This window comes from Balaenoptera musculus, chromosome 6, assembly GCF_009873245.2.
Source record: "Balaenoptera musculus isolate JJ_BM4_2016_0621 chromosome 6, mBalMus1.pri.v3, whole genome shotgun sequence".
NCBI lineage: Eukaryota > Metazoa > Chordata > Mammalia > Artiodactyla > Balaenopteridae > Balaenoptera > Balaenoptera musculus.
In genome coordinates, this window is record NC_045790.1 from 88,930,143 (window position 1) to 88,952,943 (window position 22,801).

The window sequence follows — 22,801 nt, forward strand, 5'->3', positions numbered from 1 at the left end:
GTGCTCATTTAATCCTCATAATAAGTTTGTAAAGGAAGTACTATTATTATCTTCATGTTTCAGATGGGGAAACTGAGGCACGGAGCAGTTAAGTAATTTGCCCATTACATATTTTGAATTAAGAAACAGTCCGTGTAGTGGTTAGGGGCAGTGCATCTGCAGCCTGACTGCCTGGATTTAAATCCTGGCCTGACTAGCTGTGTGACCTGAGGCAGGGTATATAACCACTCTGTGCCTCAGTTTGTCCATTTGTGAAATTGAGGTAATAATAGTGCCAAACCCCTAGAACTGTGAGGGTTAGACTGATTAATAACGTGTAGGGTACCTAAGATAGTGCTTGACACATTGCAAGTTCTTGATGAATATTAGCAGTCATCGTTACTATATATAAACCCCTTAAAATAGAGATGTTAGGGAATGAGACCTAACTGTCCTCAAAAGTGTTTTTCTATTCTGTGCTATTAAAATCTGCAAAATATTAGATAACATAATAATTGAGGACTCACTTTATCTTTGTATCTATATTTCAAACCATAACGTACTCAGAAAATTTGAAAAATTGAGTTAAGAAAACGGCACCACCACTATAACCTAATAACTTATTTTTATATTCCCTCCCAGTGTTTTTTCACAGGCTTATATTTCTATAGTATAACAATCCTGGTATACATAGCTATTTGTTCTGCTATTTTCACTTCATATTCTATCTATACATTTTTTGTATTACTTTGATAATCTTCATAATTACTCATTATCATGATGACCACTATTCCATCAAATGCTATTCTCTTACTGCTGAACACTTAAGTTACTCCAACCACTGTGCCTTTAAAATGTTTTTGAAAGGGAATTAAATATTTGATGTAGAAAGGCATTGATTAGCACTGTGTAACGTAGTTTTAAGTTCTCAGGCAATTGTCATCTAAAAAGAAATATAAAACCATACAGATAGTTATTTTGAAAATTTGTAATTAAAGGTACATTATGACTCCTGGATTTGCTTTTGTCACGTTTTAACAGTAAGAGGAAATTTTTTATAGTAAAAATTGAATGAGTTAATTCATGTTAACGAATGAGTACAGGTCTGACCCTGTCACTAACCATTGCTATTATTTATGTGCTATGTGACTAACTCAGGAAGGCTTCAGATTTTTTGTTCATTTTTTATGTATTTATAATTGACCCCTACTGCTAAGAAAGATATGAAGCAACTTAAAATAAAAACATATATATATGCAGAGCAATTAAAATAAAAGAGAAATAAGAAGACATATAAAGAATAACGGAGAAAGTTATACCAAGTGGCAACATTTGATCACGATGATGATTTTAGTAACTCTGATTGAGACACTTGTTGGGTACCAGGTACTGAGGGCAGTGCTTTATGTGAAGTGTTATATTTGGTCCTCCCCTGTAAGGAGACCTACTACTATTATCTTCATTTTACAGAAAAGGAAACCAAAGTTTAGAGAGCTAAGTAGGTTGTCCAAATTTAGAAAACTCGAATGTGGCAGAGCTGGAGTTCAGACTCAGATCTGTCTGACTTCAAAGTTTTTAATCACTATGTGCTATAATTGCCTCAACTGACATTAATTTTGTCCCTGGGCCTTTTTTTTTTTTTTCCCCCTAAAGCCTTTTGATTCTGATGATGGTAAACTACTGGAGATAATTCTAAATACAGCATTACTTATAGTAGTGACTAATTGTAAACAATCTACTGCCTAACGATAAAGGTTGGAAATAATAATCAACAGACTATTCACCTCTTAAACCCTGTTTTTTTATTTTATTTTTTTAACTTTTTAAATTTTTTTTGGCCACGCCGTGTGGCTTGTAGGATCTTAGTTTCCCAACCAGGGATTGAACCCGGGCCCATGGCAGTGAAAGCGCCAAGTCCTAACCACTGGACCACCAAGGAATTCCCTAAACCATGTTTTTTATTGAGTTTATAATGTGATAATGTGTATAATAAGTGGAAAAGCTGAGTAAAACTACTAGACCATCACAGAACCATTTAAAAATGTGTGTAAAAATGTGCATAAGAAAGAGAAAGAAAGTTAATATCTCAAAATGTTTTTAATAACGATTGCTTTGGGATATTGAAAATATGAGTGATTCCAAACACCTCTCCCCAGTTTATCATATAATGGTAAAGTTTCTATGATATGATAGAAACTTTGATAAAGTTGATAAACTTTATGATATGATAAAGTTTCTATATTAAGTATGCATTTCTCTTATAATGGAAAAATATATACATGATAAAATACAGTGTTTTAAAATTGGCTTTGAGTTTTTCAGCAACCTAATGACCTGTCAAAATTTTTTCTTTAGGTTTATCATAACCTTTTAGTCATTCAACAAATATTTATAGAGTACCTACTGGTAATGTACTAGGGGTATTCTGGGTGCTGCTTATATACTAGTCAATAAAGAGAATTTAAAATCTGGTAGAAAAGGAAGTTTTGTATCCCTTTTTTCACTTCGTGTTATATTATGAGCATGTCTCATTTTATTAAAAATGGTTATATAGTTGTTGTATCATTTATTTAACAAAGCCTCCGGGATTTTTTTGTTTTTTTTTACAGTTGAACTTTTCTCAATTTTTTACTATTATAAAGTGAAACTTTTGTATACCAGTTCTTGCCCACATTAATACTTATTTCCTGAGGCCAGAATCCTAGAAGTGGAGTTAATGAGTTCAAATACATAATAGGATTTTTGATACGTATTTCCAAGTTGCTTTCCAGAAAAATATAATTTTGAATAACATAATATTTCTAATGTTGTAAAAAAAAGACTTTTAAAACCATAAAAGGTAAACACTTTTTAAATTGAGAAATCAAAAAAGGAGAAAGATAAGAGGAAAAAAAAACTTCTGGGTTTCCAACATACTAAGATAAATTCTTGTTTTCCTTTTCTAAAAATATAGTTCTGATCACAGGATACAATAAATCTTTTAAAGAGTTTCTTTCATTACAATTAATGAAATTAATGTCTACTAGTATGCAGAAATAGTTTTTGATCAGATAGTTCAACTAGGTAGATCATAATAAACATTATGAAAGTGTCAGGAACAAAGTACTAGTACATGGAACAACTTGGATGAATCTTGAGGGAATTATGCTGAGTGAAAAATGCCAATCCCAGAAGATTAAGTGCTGTATGATTCCATTTATATAACATTCTTGAAATGACAATATTTTATCAATAGAAATGGAGACCATATATGTGGTCACCCAGTTAGTGATAGGGGAGGGGGGAAGTAGGGATATCTATAAAAGGTTAAAGCGAAGGATGCTTGTGGTGATGGAAATGTTCTGTATCTTTGTCGTATCAGTACGAATATCTGGGTTGTGACTTTGTACTATAATTTTGCAAGGTGTTACCATTGAAGGGAACTGGGTAATGGGTACATGGAATCGTTCTGTTACTTTTTATAACTGCACGTGAGTTCATAATATCTCAAAATTTAAAATTTAATTTTCAAAACCTTGATTTTAGAAAGAAAACAAAAGACAGTGTCTTGTATTCCATTTCTATGAAGCCCCAATGATTTTATGGAATGGTAAATTAGATTTGGAAGAGACCTTAGCTCCTCTAGTTTAGTGGCTTGTGACCTATGATCATTGGCCTACAGGGTCCTCAAAGATTAAGAATAGTGATTTAGAAGCTTTTTAAATATTTTTAAGTCTAATAGATATTGCATTTTAAGTCTAATAAATATTGCATACTGCATATTTATTGCCAATAAAACTATACCAAAAAAATCCCCCAAATCTTGTTTCTTTGCTTCTGTTTGAAATTATTTTACCTCTATTTGATAATACTTTTTATGACAATTAGATGTTCTAGCTGATAATTTAATCTGGCTTCAATTATTAAAAAAATATGAGTTATTTGTTGATGCTATTTTGTTGGTAAACAAAATCTTTCAAAATATGGGTTCAATGGGGGAAAAGGGCATCATAAATGCAAGATTTATGATGACAAAAAAAAAAGAAAGAAAGAAGCTAAGTTTGCCAGTCACTATGTTAAATGCTTTCAGAATGCTTATTTTAACAATTACGAGATGTATGTCCTATTGTGTCTCTCTTAAAGATGGAAAAACAGTCTCAGAAAAGTTAAGTGAACTTGCTTAGAGTCACAAAACTAAGAAGGTCTAACTCTGATTCAGTCCTACATCTTTCTGACTCCAAAACCAGCATCCTTTTCTTCCTGCTTCTCACATCCTACTCTGTGTATGAATCTCTTCTACTGCATCACAAATAATTTATCCTTTATAACAAGAGTGTCTAAACCTTTAAAATCAAACATCCTATTACCAAAAAATAATTTGAGCACATTTCCCCAATATATTTACATTTACTTATTAATGACATATGTATAGCTTTCACTAATATATGCTTTATAAAGTGTAAAATTTTAAATGTATGAGAAATACAAATAGAAGTCCCAGGTGATTCTCTTGAACCTTCTCTTGGCTAGGTGTACTCTACCATGGAGATCAGTGATATAGAGCAGTACTCCTTATAGGCTGTGGACTTTCTAAGAATCACCCAGGGGTTCTTTTAAAGTGAATATTGCTGAGCTTCATATTAAATCCAACCAATCAGATTCTCTGGGAGCAGGACCCAGGAATCTGCATTATTCACAAACTCCCCAAGGGATTTCCAGCCCCTCTAATAGTTTGAGAACCACTAATGTATCTTCTGCTTGAATGAGTGCATGATACCCTTTCCTTATATTGGGGAGTAATTATTACATTTCTTTGACTTTTTAAGGTAAATGTCACTAGTTTTTGAAGTTGGTTCTCATGTGACAGTGTTCTACCTTAACAGCTTTTGTCTCAGCATCTACTTGTCTGAGCCATATCTTCTGCCTATAATTGACTTTAACATTTCAAATGTGGTTTAACTTTTAGTGGCATAGAGAGAGTGTAAAGCAGCTGAGTTCTCCCATAGGGTGGATGTAAAAACATTGAAGAAGAGTATAAGAAATACCTCATCCTAAAATTGAAACAGAAGAGTGAAAAAAAACGGACCTAATTAGCTATTTGTGGACATGACCCCAGAAAATAAGTCACTGTGAGAGAAGATTCATAGGTATATTGCCACAAAAAATGATGGGAGGGGAGCAGACCCAGATTTGCTCCCTAAAATCATCTGAGAGAGGGATCAATTTATAGCTTAACCAATATATCCTCTGATGCATTAAAATTCCTGGTTAAGATAATGGTGAGTGAGAGATGTTTTGGTGTTGATAAATAGTGGGGGAAAGGCAAAAGAAGAATTCTCAGTCTGCCTGTCCTCAGCACTGGGCAAGGAAAGGCTGCTGTGGTTCTAGAGAACTCTTTTCCTTTGTTATTTAAAGCTTGATGCTAGGCCAGGTAAAGGGCTGGGGAAGAGTGTGACTAGGATTCAGTGTAATCTGTTACGGTGATATATCAGTATCCAAGTATTTGCTGAATTTTTACCTGGAAAGAATACTGGTGTTGGCATCATAAGACCATTTTTTGAATGGTATCTGCTCTTTATTTCTACTCTGTGGCCTTGGGCAGATCAGCTAGCCCCTCTAAGCATGTTTCCCAATCTATAAAATGAGGGTGATAATGTTTGCCATAAGCCATTCATAGAGTTATTGAAAAACTGAAATAAAAAGTATTAAAAGGAACACAGAAAATTTAAAGTGCTGCATGTACAGTGTTGAAGCATCAGAGTAGGTGGTTCTTGACAGTAAGCAAATGGCTATTTCTTTTCTTCTTACAGCATGAGTGTGCTTGGCAACCTCTTTCTCCACAAATAGTCCAAATCAACACTTCATGGCAAATCATATTAAATTTAACACATATTCTATGTGAAATAAAATATGAAACAAAGAAAAAGCTCTTAGAGATGTTCGTTGCAGCATTATTTATATCTGAAAACAATATGTCTCCAAGTATAGGAGAATGGTTAAATAAATTTTAAATCACCCATAAAATGTAAATATGTAGCTGAGTACATATTTATGAAACATTTATGATATATAAATATTAATGAAGAGCTTTTAATGATATGTTTATATAATACTATTTCATATATGTAAAAATGCTTAGAAAAAATACATAGCAATACCCTGCAATGTCAATAATTTTCTTCTGAGTGCTAACAGTGTGTATAATTTCTTTTCTAATATATGTATACATTTACCTTAAAAATTGCCACAGATCCTAAATGAGTGAAGTCTTAGGAAACAAGCATAACATTTGGAAAACTTGATTATTTTTAGTGTCAACAAGGATGATATTTATGTTATGTGATATACATGTATATGGGTATTTATGGATTATGCTTTCTAATGTGAGGTGGCATGGACTCATGCAACCATCATTTATAAATGGTAAAGTCTGCAAATGATGAAGAAATCATGGTTTTCTGCAGGAGGTTATTAAATGTGATCTTTGTTCTCTCCGCTTCAGGTGCTGATAGTCTGCAGCACAGGTTTGGCTGGGATTATGCTGCTCAACTACCAGCAAGATTACACAGTATGGGTGCTGCCTCTGATCATCGTCTGCCTCTTTGCTTTCCTAGTCGCTCATTGCTTCCTGTCCATTTACGAAATGGTAGTGGATGTATTATTCTTGTGTTTTGCCATTGATACAAAATACAATGATGGGAGCCCAGGCAGAGAATTTTATATGGATAAAGTGCTGATGGTAAGTACCACAAATGCCCTCTACTGCTTTAAGGATAAAAATACTAATATAAATATTTTGTAGACCATTCTCTGTATTTAATTCCCATTATATGAAACTGAGTAATTCAGAATTAAACCTTCAGCACCCGTGAATGAGGTTAGTCTTGGGGAAATCAGGGAAGAAGATCCTCTTGGCATGAACGAGACCATTTCAAATCTACCTAGCTAGAGCAGTTTCCCATTAATAGTCCTGAGTTCACACTATTCCATACTGCTCTCTCCATCTCTCCAGTTAGATACACTTGAATAGACTTCTTTAGCCCTTGAACTGGAACATTGGACAGCTGGTGTTCTAAATGCCTTTTCCTGAATCAGAGCTCAAAGACAAAAAGTTTTATTTCCCAGGTTGTAGTGCCTATCTGTATTTCTCCATCCACCACCTTTCCAAGTATTATTGTTGTCAGCCCTGTTAAAACTCATTATCCTAAGTATGCCAGGCCAAACTGAAGGAGTTTTGTAATGAATACAGATTATCAGACCCATGACTGGTAGATGGTATTGTTTTCCATTAGTCAAGATCTGAACCTTTACACAGATATTATATTCAGATTCTTTATAGTTACGTAGCCTCTGCAGCCTCCCTATTTTAGAACCTCAATTAAATTTTTTTAAAAATTTAGAAACCATTCTAATATGGTTTAAATACTAGTATCAATGTCAAATGCTGCCCAATTAAAGATGTGTTTTAATAAAGCTGTAAAATATTCCTATCTCAAGAATGGATAATATTTAAGATTAAACATTAGACCTTGAAATAACAAACCATCTTCCAGAAACATGGTTTATCCAGTTAAATCTAAAATAAATGTATTAATAAATAAGCTAGATTCTTTTTTTTTTTTTCAATCTCGAAAATTCCAAGTGATTCAACTGACCTATTTGGTACTCATTATCTCTTTTACTAAGAACATTACCAGCTACATTTTGGACATTTTCATAATCTCAATTATAATCCTAACTGATTATTTTCATAATGGAATTTGACCTAGAAGCATCGCATCTCTCTTGTGATTAAGGCATTTAGGAGGAGAGGTTTGTTTTTGTTTTTTAAGCCGCTGAAGAAAAGCAGAGTAAATAATATAGTTTTTATTATTTTAGTTTTCTCTATACGAATGATGAGATATTGAACGAGGAAGTGCTCCATAAACTTTGACAGGATAAAAATGTTTCCTTCAGGGCATAATCCCATTTTAACTACTTCTATCCACTGGTTCTGGTTGTTACTCCCTGTCTTCCTGCTTTATGGAGTAATTTCAAGGCCAGATAGACTTTTTTTTTTCAAGTAGCTTATTTATGGCTTGGTAAAAACAGTATACTATACTTAGTAGTATCAATGCTTTCTTTTACCTCCTAGGGTTATTTTAAAGAGGAGGCTTATAGAGTAAAATGTTGTTGCTTTTCCATTTAACCTTGATATGGAAAAAGTAACACAACAAATAAAACAATATTCTAAGTGTGGAAAAATAGTCTTTTCTAAAAAACAAAAGATATTTTCTCTTTCACATAGAACTAACATCTCTTTGAGCCTAAGTGAGATTGTCACAAGGAATGGTGGGAAAAAAGGTTTTATATCAACAGATTGCATCCCCACAAATTTAGCTGCTCTTGTGTGTGGTACCAAATATTACTTATTGCTATGTTTTTAGGCCATCCATTTACCATTACTGAGTCAAAAATGTAAATGTTCTTTAGAAATCATCTACCAACTGAAGTCTGAAAGGACCTAAGAATTTATGTTATTTGGTCCCTGTTTTGCAGGAGTTTGTGGAAAACAGTAGGAAAGCAATGAAAGAAGCTGGTAAGGGAGGTGTTGCAGATGCCAGAGAGCTGAAACCGATGGTAGGTGGAGATGAGGAGGTGGCCGCCCTCCAAGAATTTCACTTTCACTTCCTCTCTCTCTCTCTCTTCACTGACTGCACTTCTTCCGGAGAAGCTTTTGTGATCTGTGTCACGCAGGACGTGCTGCTCTTTCTTTTTGTGTGTTTACCCATCACTTGGATGGCAGAATTCTTGTCACAACTGAGACCACCTTCTGTAAAAGTAAGCTGAAAGGAACAGTGTTCATGGCGGGGCAGGGGATATTTTTGTCCCTGAGGTGAACTTGCAGTTTCCATTTTTTTCTTTTTAACTGTCAGTGTTTCGTTTTCATGGGACTGAACATTTGGTTGTGCACTTGAACTGACGGTTTGATACTTATTTTAGAAGTGATGATAGCAATTCCTTTCAACTTGCTGAAATTCATATTCCCCCCTTCTTTTAATATTGGTTTGTTTATGTTGCTGTCTTTTCCCCTTTGCTGACTTTTTCTTCTGTTGCCTGGATTGTACTTTCTTTGTTTCTTAAGCTATTTTTCAGTAGCAAACAAGGCTATTTCCATCAACACCCACATTCCCACTCAATAAGACAATCTGGTCTTCTCCAGCCTCAGCTTAATTGTGAGAAAGATAAATTACCTCTGGTCAGTGATATATATAACCACTCTCCTTTCATTTGATAAAAGCAACTTAAAGTTAACCAGTGTAAGAAAATCCTGAGTAGCTTTTCCCATATATGCTCTTACCACTGCATAACGACAGATGTCTTTAGCTATATTGGTCTAATTACTGCTTGTATTACAAGTGTATTATTCTTAAATAGCATGTTTATTTCAGAATATTATATAATTGCCTACATCCTTAAACACTTAATTTTAAAACAATGTGCCTTCTATTTGCATATAATGTCCAAAAAAAGGAGAGGTGAGGACTCTCTTTTCTTTCTCCTTTATACTTTAATAAATGGTTTGATTTGTAGGTGTCCAACTTAAGAAATATGTAGTATAAAACAAGCCCATTTAAGTATGTAAGAATAAAGGAAATGGCTTCATTGCAGGGGTGGGGGGGTGGTATATGTACATGCAAAATAACTGCATATTCAACCTACATTAAAGCCTCAACAGAATGTTTGGATATAAACTCTTCTCTGTAACCCCATCCAGTGCCTGTTTTGGTGTTGCTCTTAATAGCATTGATGATGATAAAGTCAAAACTTCAATGTTTATATTCCCAAGGCACAGATCACTCTAATCATAAGTAAGAGCATGTAGAATGGCCATGTAACTCTTATTTTTAAGTGTGCATCAGACAGAACTGGATGAACAGGGAGGGGGCGCTAATCACCAATCCCTCCTGTCAGGTTCCTTGCCTCCCTACCCTTTCTTTCTGCATCCCTCTTACTTCATGTGGGCTGAGGGGGACCACAGTGAAAATTCTGCCAACCCTAAGATAGCCTGGAAAAATGAGGAAGGTTTCCTTCTTGCCACTGCTTGGTTGTCCTAATTGTTCAGAAAATAAGGTTTCAAACCTAAAACTTTTAAAAGACATATAAAATCTTAAAATGTAAACCACCCTTCCCCCCTTTTCTGTCTTTCCAGTGGTTGAAGCGTACATTAAATCACTCTTCAGTAACAAGCATTTAAAGAAAGGGAGAAATAATTAGAGGTTTAGGACTAGCTACTTCGACCATGAATTGGCATGTATTTCTGTATTATTCTTGAGGGAAAGATAGCTGAATTGTGGTAGACCAGAATGCAAATATACCTTCTCTTACCTAAACCCCTGATTCATAGGTATTAATAGTAGGAGAATTGCCTAGGTTATGTGGCATTCATCAGAAGCCAAAAATGTAGAAATGTTTTCCCCCTAATATTACTTTCAGCTTTAAATTAATGTCCCTTAATTCAAACACCGCATTAAAATCTTCATTCCACTTTTACTTTTATTTTATGTTATTCGTTGCTTGCAGATTAATGGCAAAGCCCTCTGCCGTCTCCCAAAATACATCTTCTATGTGCATTGTTTTTCTGGTGCTTTGGACATTGTAGCATTTGATCTCTAAGAATGACGTTTTAAGTGGTTCAGAAAGTCCCCATGAGAGATGTGTGAATTGTTGCTCACAGGATAGTTAAATCTTTCAAGCATATCAGTACCTCTAAATCTGCTCTCTTTCGAAGTATGCATGGTAAGAGTTGACCCGTAATACCACCACCATCTTGTGTGTGTCCCTAAAGAAGTACCTGAGAAACTCCCTCCTAAAGTTTGGGGATTGGTAGAATTTACGATTGCTTATTTGTATTTGCTTGGTTTAATTCACATGTTATTCCCATAGATGAAAGTTCTGTTAACAGAGCGTCATAACTATTTTGCTGCATCTGTAGAAACACTGCTGTTGGAGTTCACTGTCTGTCTCCTTAATGGGATAGTTTAATATGGGTTTTTTTAAAGTCTATAAAATAATGTTCAGAAAAATGAGGTTTAAATTTTTACTTTTGACAGGACATCACTAAACTAAATATAAGTACTTCCAGTTTTCCTCTTAGACTTTTTTTTTTGAGAGAGCCTCACTAGGTAAGGAAACTTGGAAGGTTTGTAAGGTCTTTCTATAAATCTTTGAAAATTATTTTAGAAAAATTTACCAAATGTGATGTAGAGGTTTAAGAAAGAGACATCTGGCCATCTGCTCGCTATCATACAGGAAAAACTTAGAGAAAATGGAGGAAAAAACCTGGACACTATAACAATATAGACTAGAGATGAATTCTCTGCATATCTCAAAGATGACCCAGAGGGAAGTGTGACTTTCAACAGTCACAGGAATTTCAGCCCCTGGAATTTAGGTTTGGGGGAGAAGGATTCTCAATCCATTTTGCTTTACTGCTGTTTGTGACCATCTGTGTATCTGTAACATCATTCATGATCTCCTTTTAATGGTAATTGTCTAAGATTATACTCTGTATGACTTTGTTTTCTAGGCTTCGGGAGCAAGTTCTGCTTGAACCTAGCCGACCGTTATGGAACCCATTGACATTCCAAAACAATATATACACATAACTATGTATTTGTGTGTGTGGGTGTGTGTATATATGTATATGTATGTGTGTATATATATGTATATGTATATACACACACACACATAATCAGCCAAAATCAGAGAACAGGAACAGGGATTTAATACCTTTTTTATGCTTATTTTTGTCAAACATGTACTCCTTTCATACGGGTGGCTTTTACAAGGCAACTGCCGTCATTTAATGTTTTCAATTGTAATTGTCTTAATGGAAATGTTAAGATTCATATCTGATTAACATTTTTAATAACTTAGAGGAGATTTTAACTTTAGTTATTTAAATTAGGTAAAATTATTGTACCAAATTCTCTGTCTAAAGTTCATTCAGGGGTGATTTCCCTGATGTGTGCATAAAAATCAAGACCTTATTTTACTGATGCATAAGTCCTAGTGGGATGAGACTAGGCATATGCTTTCAGGTAAATAAGGAGTTACTCCATTCAATTTTCCCCAATCAAAGAAGCCATGTCGTTTTCCTTTTAGAAACATACAAGTGGACCCAATATGGGAATTTTTGTAATAGCTCATGCATTTGTCAGCCAACATTAAAAAGTAACCAACTCCTCAGGTATTTGTAGTTTACCCTAATGCTTCTATAAGAGAGTAGGTAAAAAAGGAAAGGGTAGATAATCTTTCTTATGCAAACTTTTCTCTTATATTTTGTCTTTCTTTCATTTTGACGTCAGTAGCATCCTCCACACATTTGTGTGCCTGATTTGAAAGGAAGCTGGGGTACCCAGCAAGTTTAGCCTTTAAGTTTCTGTGTATAGGTTTGCAGACTAAGTAATGCTGGAAGGAATAAAAAAGGGAGAGAAACATGAAACACAAAGCATTGAAAATTCTGGTACTTGGGTTTCTGCTTCAGAGGAACTTCAGTGGCTTAGGGCTAAATAGCCATTTTATTCAAATGCTTGCTATAAAATCTGAAAACATACTGGCAGGTGCTCCTCTCCTTGACAATTCATTAAGTATCCAGAATTCTACAATGTTTAACTGAAGAATTGGTTAATGTTTTGATCCTCAAGTGTTGAACGTTCTTTGTGTTTGGGGATGGGTTTTGGGTTTTGGGGGGTTTTTTAATTCCTGAAGCTTACCAGATATGAATGGCTAATATTTCATTGTTCTGCTTATTGTAATGGTGAATGCTTTAAGAAAAAAAAGTGTAATTTGCTAAGAATAATTCATGATCTGTTTATGCGATAACTCCTTTTTGTTACAATTTTTTTAAAAAAAGCTATTTTTGTTAATGTAAAGTAAATATTTCAGAGCAGATTTTTTAAACTTATTGCACTAAATATAGGCTCTGTACAAAAAAAAAAAAAAAAAAAAAAGCCTCAGCATTTTATCTTTCCATGGAAGGAGAATCTTTTGAAAGAAAGCATTGCCTCCTACCAGAATTAGACAGTGAATTAGACCGGTATTATGGAAATGTGTACAATTAATGTCACTAGGGCTTAATAAGCAGCTGTTTGCTAATGTGCTTCCTTTCAAAGGGTTGGACCTTTAAATTTCTGCAAAAGGTAAATTGTATTTTTTTTTAAGTATCCATGTTCTTTACTCTAGCTAGGCTAAAATTTGCTAAATGCCTCGGTTTCTTTTCAAAGCTCATGTAATATTTCTGATTTTTCAGAATATTTGCAATAACAGTCCAGAATTTTTTTTTTTTTTTTTAAAGAAACAGGAGCTCACGTCTTGGCAAGATCACAGAAAACAATATTGTGAGAGTAGCTATTTTGAAACAGTTAATTCTCCAGAAGTTAACATTCTAACATGTGATGTCACTAAACGATATCATTGTACTCTTTTATATCATTTGAAATGGAATAAATATAATTACGTAACTAACAATTATCCAAATAGGTGAGAGAGCAAATCATGTAAGAAAATTCAGACTACCTTCAGTTTCCTAGCCACACAGATTGTGGACATTAAGAAACATTGGGAAGTAAATTTAGGATTGGCAAAAGTATGGAAGATGGGTATCAGAACAGAAGACGTTCATTACAGGAGCTACTTATCTTAGGAGGTGTCCCTCCAGAGTGACCTGGTGGAATTATTGAATTTGGAAATTAGCTTCTCCTCACTTGGACGTCCCGGCACCATGGACTCCTGCTGCTGCCTGTTCCCTATGCTCGCAATCTCAGCTGTTTGGAAGCCAACAGGAATGCTTTCTAATTATCATTTGCAACTAGAACTGTAATCAGAAAGAAATTTTGTATTTTTGTATAACTTGATTGTGTGCCATTTTATATAACAGGTCCTGTTTTACAAATAAATTTTGTTTTACTAACATTGTGTTTAGCAATTATGATCTATGTGTAACCATGTCATTTGAGTTCCAAATTAATTGCCAGGCTGTTTCCCCTAAGTGAATATGTGTGCCATATAGGTAGATATATGCAGATATGCATATATATTACACAGACACTCACAGAGAGATATTTGACTTACAGACTATCACTCTCTCATGAGCTTCATTCGTTGATGCATTTCAGAGAGCCTCACAGAGGCTTTTAGCGATATTTGAATGTTTTGAGGCTATGTTCGGATAGACCTGCTGCCGCTGTCATTCTTCGTGAGCCGTTCTTCAGCTGGCTCTGGGCTGCCTTATTGCTGTTCGCTCACTGCCTCCATCTCTGCCCAAGTGAGAATAGATGAAGGACCAAAATTATCTGTGAAATGTGGTTACCTGAATACTTTTATCAACCAGTGACTCTGTGTGGTGGGTTCTGTCTTTTGTCTGCGGTGGATCTTCAAAATTGTGTTCAGGACGCCTACTTCCAGAGTTAAGTTAGCATCTGCAGTTGTCAGTGGTGATCACAGTGAGAAGAGAATCGTGATCGTTGCTGCCATTGGAAAATTAAGGTTCTGGTGCCTGATTTAGACTTTCTAGGCTCCTGCCTCAAGAGTAAGCTCTGCCGTATATGATATGCAAGGGAAAAGGTTATATTTCGATATAAATCCAAGAGACCCATCTTCTGTGGGAGGCTTACCAGTACGTTAGGTAAACATTAGGAATTTAGCCAGAGCGCTGAGATTGTATAATCTCTGCACCAACGAGCGCAGCTCAAAGCAGGCTCTTCCTTTAAACCATTTAATGCAATGTTTAATGTTTAAGGATCAAAGCTTTTATCCTATCCTATAGCATAATTAAGTCCTAAGTTACTGCAATATAAGTAGCTTAACTGTGTGTTGGTCCCTAAACTTTTTGCATAATGGTTGAGGAGGGGGCATTCACTGAGTCTATTTAAAAATTAAGCTGGAAATAAGTTTTTCCTTTGTAGAGATGCTCCCTTACTCTAATTTTGTCTTTTTTTTTTCAGCCAAGTGCGTTAAGCTGCCAGTTCCCAATACCACTGACCTCGGTATCTGCCAAGGGCTCCCTTATCTTCCCAGGGCAGTTTCAGGATTTCACCCCAGTAGGGGGTGGTGAGGAGATGACCCCTTTTATAGTGGTCCTGAGCCCCTTGAAACCGGAGTAATGCTCCTCTGCTCCACCCTCTCCCTTAAAATAGCTGCGGAAACTACAGGCACCAAATATTTGTGAGGCCATGTTAGTGCCCTCAAGACCCCGACCATTTCCACCAAGCACCACTAATAGCTAATAAAGGCCATTGCAAGAGGGCTCCTGGCCTTCAAAGTAGAATTCTGGGGTCAGTTCTAAAACCAGAGCTGCCAATTATGGTGACCTGAACATTTTATCTTATTTTTCATCAGCAACCTCACTTGAATTTTTGGAGTTTCCAATAGCCTTTAACACAGCCTCTGAGAAGTTTCCTTCAGAAAGGTCTTTAAAAGTTTTCACCTTTCAGTAAGTTCTCTACTGCATTTTTACCGCTACTTAAAAAAACAAAAACAAAATCCTCAGAGTCTGGAGGCTTATCAATGCACTTGCCACAGTTAATCTCTGTATTCTTTTCATATATTCCATCTGATAGATAAAAGTGCACTATAATGGCTTGCCTAGAGTTTTTAAGATGTGGTCTGTGAATATATATTGGAAAATTGTGGGTTCATAAGTAAATGCATAAAGCAGAGCTTTGTGTATTATATAATCACAGTGCAGAATGCCTTTTGCTTTAAATGCATATTCATGTATCTTTGTGTACTAAGGAATACATGTTAGCCCATTTGAAAAGTAGGCACTCTTCATATACAGTGGCTACTTTCAGAATAAGCTCATCTTTTTAATGACACATAGCCCAAATTGTGAAAAAGCAGGGTGCTTGAATGTGCCAAGAGAAAATATAAAGCTAGCAAACTTAGAAAACAAAATAAAAAGCTAAACATGTTGTACACACCGAAAAATTTTAAATAGCACACTTTCCCCCATTCACATTTCATAAATTTGAGTCAAATTCTTATTCTCCAAGTTTTAATTTAAGAGGAAATTTTTAATCCAAGATTTAAATCTTTGAAGATATCTTTCTTACAAAAAACTTCAGTGCAGCGTTTTTAAACTTGAGAATTTCTGTGGAAAACCTTTCTTTTCTATGGAAATATTATAGTACCTTTTCTTCCACCCCATCTCCTTGATTTTTATATGTGTAAAAAAAAGACAAATGATGCTTCCATTTCAGTATCACATGAACAGCTATCACTTTTCTAAATTAAATGAGCAGGATTTAAGTTGGATATTTTTTAAAGGAATTCATTAGTAAATTTGTGGAAAATATATGCAATTGTTAGAGACCCAAATATTAGGCTATTTTCTTCAGTCTTGATACTCAGTTTTACAATATAAATGATTTCCTGAGGAATAAACATTCTAGACCAGGGAATTCAGAATAGTAAGGCTTTCAGGTTACTCATGGTCTAGGCAAGATCTAGCTGAACATGAAAACGTTGTAATTTCCAAATGTTTCAGAAATCTTTCACTTTTATTTTCTAAGACCCGAATTTAGTATTTGATATTCAAAAGCAGGTTCTTAATCTTTTGAGGGGACCAAGGGCCCCTTTGAGAAGCTTATGAAAGCGATGAACTACCTTTCTCTCAAAGTCACATAGCCTACTTAGGAACATTTAAAATACTAATAGAATTTCGGGACCCTCAGACTGCCAGTCTCCACCCAGCCCCCAGCCCCTCAGGGCCTAAGGAACACAAGTCAGAGGCTGCTCTAAAGTTGGTTTGATAATGTGTTTTGAAATAAAGTAGTGATTAGGCCTCCACTGAAGATACTTTTAAGATGGTACTTACCAATTTCAGACCTGGAATCGTTTTTTTTTAATTGAAGTATAGTTGATTTACAATGTTGTGTTAATTTCTGCTGTACAGTAAAGTGATTCAGTTATATATATATACTTTTTTAAAATATTCTTTTCCATTTTGGTTTATCATAGGATACTGAATATAGTGCTCTATATTCACTATAGTGAATATAGTGCTATACAGTAGGACCTTGTTGTCTGGAATCCTTTTTATAACTTGAAAACTTCTAGTACCAGCTTTGAAAATCAAAACCACACTAATCTGAATGAAAAACAGGACGTCAACACTGAATCTTCAAGACAGTAAGATTTCTCTCCTTGGAGGTGTGAGGTTGTATGTGTCCTACGATGAATTTTTGGCAAGGTACCAAATTATTTGCAATGGACAAGAAAATCCAATAAGAAGTGAATAGGGAATCCCTGTAATTATCCATCTACCAAAACACTAGATTCTTTATTATTGTCACTCAGCTATGACATCTGTAGCATAGTGTTATCAGTTAGATCACTGTCTAAAAATATACCTCTGTCAACATGACCAAGAACATTTGAAGATGGTGATAAATTAGCAAATTTACCGTAGTCCATAGCTGACAAAAAACTTTTAGTGGAAAGTTGGAGGAGCAGATGCTGGGGGGACAAATTCAAAAGTTATTTTTTTCTCCTTCGTAAATCAGTGAGGCTTTCCTCCTGTTTTCCGGTCACCACTAGAGCAGCCTTGGACCACTGCCCATGGGACTGTGCCTCCACTCCCCCCTCATCCACATCACCTTCTTTCTTTAGGGAGCATGTGGGTTTCTTCACATTTACACCTTACTATTAGGTAAGCTTGCTGCAACTATATGGAGGGTCCTCTGGGCCCTTGAAAAAGCAGGCAGACATCCTTAAAGGAATTTGAAGTTTTTTAAGATTTGATTCCAGGCGGTCATGACCTGTAGTCAGACATCAAACTATTACCTACATTTTCAAGCTGAAGAAAGCAGTGGAAATGTCTTAATTGACTGGTGAAGAAAATAGAAAAGTCAGCTCTCCTCCCCACCCCCCAACCCCAGAAGAAGTCTATTGAACCTTCCACAGTAGCAAAGGGAGAGACCACAGGTGGAAGTTCCCATATTGGGTGGAAAAGGGCCTAAGTCCGGTGTAAGTATATATATTTGATAATGTCTTTTTGTCATAGAAGTGTATGACCTAAAGGAAATGTCTTGACTTTCACATAGGAATCTGATCCACCCATCCCATCAGCTAGGAAATTAGTTTGAGTTAGTTTTTTTTTTTTTTTTTAACAGATGTAACTTTATTTATTTATTTATTTATTTTTTTTGGGGGGTGTGTTGGGTCTTCGTTTCTGTGCGAGGGATTTCTCTAGTTGTGGCAAGCGGGGCCCACTCTTCACTGCGGTGCACGGGCCACTCACTGTCGCAGCCTCTTGTTGCAGAGCACAGGCTCCAGACGCGCAGGCTCAGTAGTTGTGGCTCACGGGCCCATTTGCTCCATGGCATGTGGGATCTTCCCAGACCAGAGCTCGAACCCGTGTCCCCTGCATTGGCAGGCAGACTCTCAACCACTGCACCACCAGGGAAGCCCCAGTTATTTTTTGAGGAATAATGTGTTAAACCATTCTATGTGAGTAAAGTAAGCACTGAAAAGAAGACTTGAGGGACTTCCGTGGTGGTCCAGTGGTTAAGATTCCACGCTTCCAACGCAGGGGACGTGTGGGTTCGATCCCTGGTCAGGAAACTAAGATCCCACATGCTGCACAGTGCGGCCAAAAAGAAAAAAAAAAGAAAAAAACAAAAAAAAAGAAAAGACTTGAGGAATGAATGGACACAGGACTGGAGTGAACGTCCTACCAGCATCCTGCAGACCATTCTACCTGCCACTAGAAAGTGTGAGCACTTCCTTCATTTACCACATGGATCATTAAGACAGGATTATTTTCAAAAATTGTATGAGGTGATTCATAGGAATGAAACAATACTAGGACAGCTTTGGGACTGATGATTGGAGACAGAGACTACTGAGTAAATTTTCCCCTTCCTCTGGGTTCTAGCAGTGTTCTCCCAGAACTTTTTGGCCCTCTTGTTTTGGCTAGTTTTGATTTTCAAAGACATCACGGGGGGGATGTTACCTTTCTTCTACTACATTGCCTTAGTGCTACTAGATTATGTTGCTGTTGAGGTTCTCTTGATTTTGTCCATCCTATAAAAGGGTACTGGGAGCTCCATAATGAAGTTTCAGTTACACTGTCTCAGAATATTCTTGACCATTGAATGCACTTCTAATAGATGTGGTACCCAGTGAAATAAATTCAGGAGGTTGTTAGCTGATCTGATTTGTTACAACTAACACAGGAGTGGGGAGAAAAGTGTAGAGGGCACCTAACAAAATGACAGGGGCTCTGGGAAAACAACCAAAGACAAAAGCATATCTTTTGAAGACCTAAGGTCCAACTTTAAGAACTTTCTGGCACAGCCTTCCTGAACTCCTGAGTTTAGAATAGGCTCCTAGAATAAAGCAGCCAAGTCTGAAAGATCAGTCATTGCAGAGGGACCTGCTCTTTGTCTCTCAGGCTCTGAGCCTAACATCCCATCCAGTCAGATCCCATCCAGTGTATGGGGTGATTTGAACAGAAAATACCCATCAATGTGTTTCGACATCTCACTGCTGTGAAATCCAGCATGAGAAGTATGTTGTGGTGCCACATATTTCTCAATCTGAGGCCTTTTTTGTCTTTTTGGTTTTGCTTTGTTTTACTATTTGCATCCTATTTCACAGTGTCAAAATGAATTTTTGTATCATGTCCGGTCTTTGTCCATTACAAACTATAGGATCATGGTTAAGCCTTCCATGAATTCCCTGGTTTGGGATCTTTTACCTTAGCATTATCTTGAGCTTTTTCCTTATTATTATTTCTTTATTACAGTGTCACTACACTGTATTCAGGTGGGGAAACAAACATGTAGGTGCTTGAACATGCCCCGCAGACATGGTCATAGCCCTGTAGTATTTGTGACTGTCATTGACACAGTGCAGACTTTACAGAGTGTTGTGCTCTCAGAGGACTTTAAAAATATGTATATTAAGCAATTAACTTTCTGGAGTTATCAAATCTTGCTGGGAAATTAACTTCCAAGAGCTCTGAATTGGATGGAATTCCATCTGGCTTCAGAGTACAATGAGCCTATATGAAATGGAGCTTTGAAATGTTTTCCTTGTGCAGAAATATGAACTAGAAAAAAAAGTACTGATCTAATGCTAAGTTTTCTGTGTACTGACTCAGTTTCCAGAATTATAACGAAAACTGTATTTTAGTCTAACAAATGTATAGAATTTTTTTATGTGATAAATAAAATTTTATAGGAAAGAATGTCATTGTCTACTGTGTCGTAGCACTTTCCCATGCCCAGGGTGGTGATGAATAGTGTAGGGGAAGGAAAATAATTGTCCCCCCTACCCTTCTGAGTTCTTAGCTGAGACTCTGTAATAGAAGACACATTAACAAGGGAAAAACACACAGAAGTTTATTAACATGTATACCTCAGGTATACATGTGAGATACCCAGGAAAAATGAGTAACTCCTCTAAGTGGCTTAGAATTCAGATTTAAATACCATCTTAATAGGGAAAGGGGAGAGAGGATGTAGGCCTCTTAGGGGAGAGTAAATGATTTTTAGGAAAGATGAATGGACCCTTAGAGGAATAGCTGGGCGGCATGATAGCTTATGGCAAAGTGTGTCTGGGTGTGGTGTCGACTTCTAGGCTCTTCTCCTGTGATAAGAGTCAATCTCCCCTGGTTGATGAAACTCCTGAGAAGGGGATTTATGACATTTGAGTTCTTTTTGGAGAATCTGTCCAGGGAGATAAGGAGAGTTCAGAGAATACCTCACCCACATTTGCTGGTTTTCAAGTGCCTTCAGCTTGCAGTAATACAACAAAGCGGCATTTTTTTGAGGTGGCATGTCCTGAACTCCTGCAGTCATATTTGGGGGTGGCGTATTCTGCTGTGCTGCAATAGAAAGTGATTGTGGGCAACACCTTGTTTTCAGATTAGGTCAATATGCTGCAAGGGTGCCCTGGAATTGGCCAGCTGTTTCTTTCCAGCATCTCTCAGCATGTTCTAGGATCCCTGAAGTATGAAACATAAATGTACTAAATAAAACCTAATTTCCGAAGTACAAAGTTCATCCACTGCCCAGCCAGGCTTCCTAGCTGGAGTCTGAGTCACTCTGTGAATGCTAAGGCTGCAACTGAATTCAATCATCAGGCAGAGAGGAAAAGCCTGTTAGATAACGTTTACCATGGAAATCACTCGTGCTTGGTACAGTGCCCTGCACATAAATTGAAGCCTGGATCTGTGCTAAGTTGGTGAGCTGGTGGAACTGTGGTGTGCCATAATTTAGGCAGTAAATTATGGAAAAATCAAGCTTGTTGATTTTTCAACAAGCTTGAGAAGTTTGGAAAAATCAAGCTTGTTTAAAACTAATCCTATTTTAAATGATATTGGGGACTAAGAAAGGGGTGTTCTTAAGTGGAAGACCTTTTGCAATACCAATAAATCTCTCCCAATTTGTTTTTTAATTTTGGATTTTTCTTGAGAGGCTGCTGTACAGACTGCTTTTCATTAGCAAATGTGAGTAATGCCCAGATCATACCCCTAGTTATTTATCTATAACTTGCTTGCCAAAAGAAGTTGTTAGAGAACATTTGTGAGGAGTCCTCAGACACTACAGGTGTTTGAGATACTAAAGAATATTAACCAATCTGGACTGTTAATTCTTTTTGGAGGTGTGGTCCTGATGCAAATGTACACAATTTCTTGTTCCGTAGACCACCTAGTGATTAAAGAGCCTGTGAAAAGCCTCACATCTCCTAAAAGGTACCCAGATATTCTTTTTCTGTTTGGCTATGAAAAGTATAATCTGTATTCAATCTCAAATTTTAGACAGTAAAGAAAAATCCAGAGGGTCTCTTTTAAGAGGCATACTGCTTGTGCGCTTTAGGATAATATATAAGTTGTGATTGAAATTTCAGCTTCAGATGGTGCTCAAAGCTCCTAGAGGTGTCGAAAATTTCAGAAAGAAGCCAGCATCCTAATGAGGCCCTCTGGCCTCCTATTTTTGACCAGGTGTTGTGGAACTAACCCACAAGGCCAGGCCTCTTCACATTATTGTTAATTTTTTTCAGTTGTTGCAAGTAGCAGTGAAGGTAAGGAATACTTTGTGCCTTTAATTTGATATTGTGCCTCCTTTACTGTCCAAATCCTGAGAAAAATAATTTTAGAAGATATACCTAGGTTACATACTGGAGTCCAGAAAAAGCAAAGCTAAGCTATTAGACCACTTCCTGGGCTTATCAGCAATTTCAATAGAAGTCTTAGAGTTCTCTAGGTAGTTATAAGCTCCCTGGCCAGTTATGTCAGACCAGAGAGGCGACAGTAAGGAATTGCCTTCAAGGCAAAACAAAAGGGCTTTCAGTCAACCAAACTCATACTATAACCTCACACTTGGAGACAGGATATTAAGGGTTTGTGTTTGGTCTATTCTCTCTGCCAGAAGGGATTCTCCCAACTTAAAACAAGAAACAATTTTAACACAAAAATTAAAAAAAAAATTTTTTTTAAAGCAGGCATGTGAAAATTGAGAAAAGGAGATTAACTGTATAAGACGGCTGCACATAAAACTAAACTCCAAGTTTTCTGTCAGTCCCACGAAGAGGAAATCAAGAAAGGTACATAGTTTTATTTATTTTTTTAACATCTTTATTGGAGTATAATTGCTTTACAATGGTGTGTTAGTTTCTGCTTTATAACAAAGTGAATCAGCTATATGCATACATATATCCCCATATCCCCTCCCTCTTGCGTCTCCCTCCCACCCTCCCTATCCCACCCCTCTAGGTGATCACAAAGCACCGAGCTGATCTCCCTGTGCTATGTGGCTGCTTCCCACTAGCTACCTATTTTACATTCGGT

General features: G+C 36.4%; 1 protein-coding gene across 7 annotated transcripts in view; it reads left to right on the forward strand.

Moving 5' to 3' along the window:
• SLC44A1 (solute carrier family 44 member 1) overlaps positions 1-22,801 on the forward strand; it is a 214,471-nt gene that overhangs the window by 143,090 nt on the left and 48,580 nt on the right. For 2 of the 7 annotated variants that reach the window (XM_036855425.1, XM_036855423.1), the window contains exons 14-15: positions 6,461-6,697; positions 8,497-8,577. In XM_036855425.1, the coding sequence (XP_036711320.1) occupies positions 6,461-6,697; positions 8,497-8,577 (318 nt within the window). The other 5 variants (XR_005020315.1, XM_036855424.1, XM_036855426.1 and 2 more) reach the window with 5 other exon arrangements.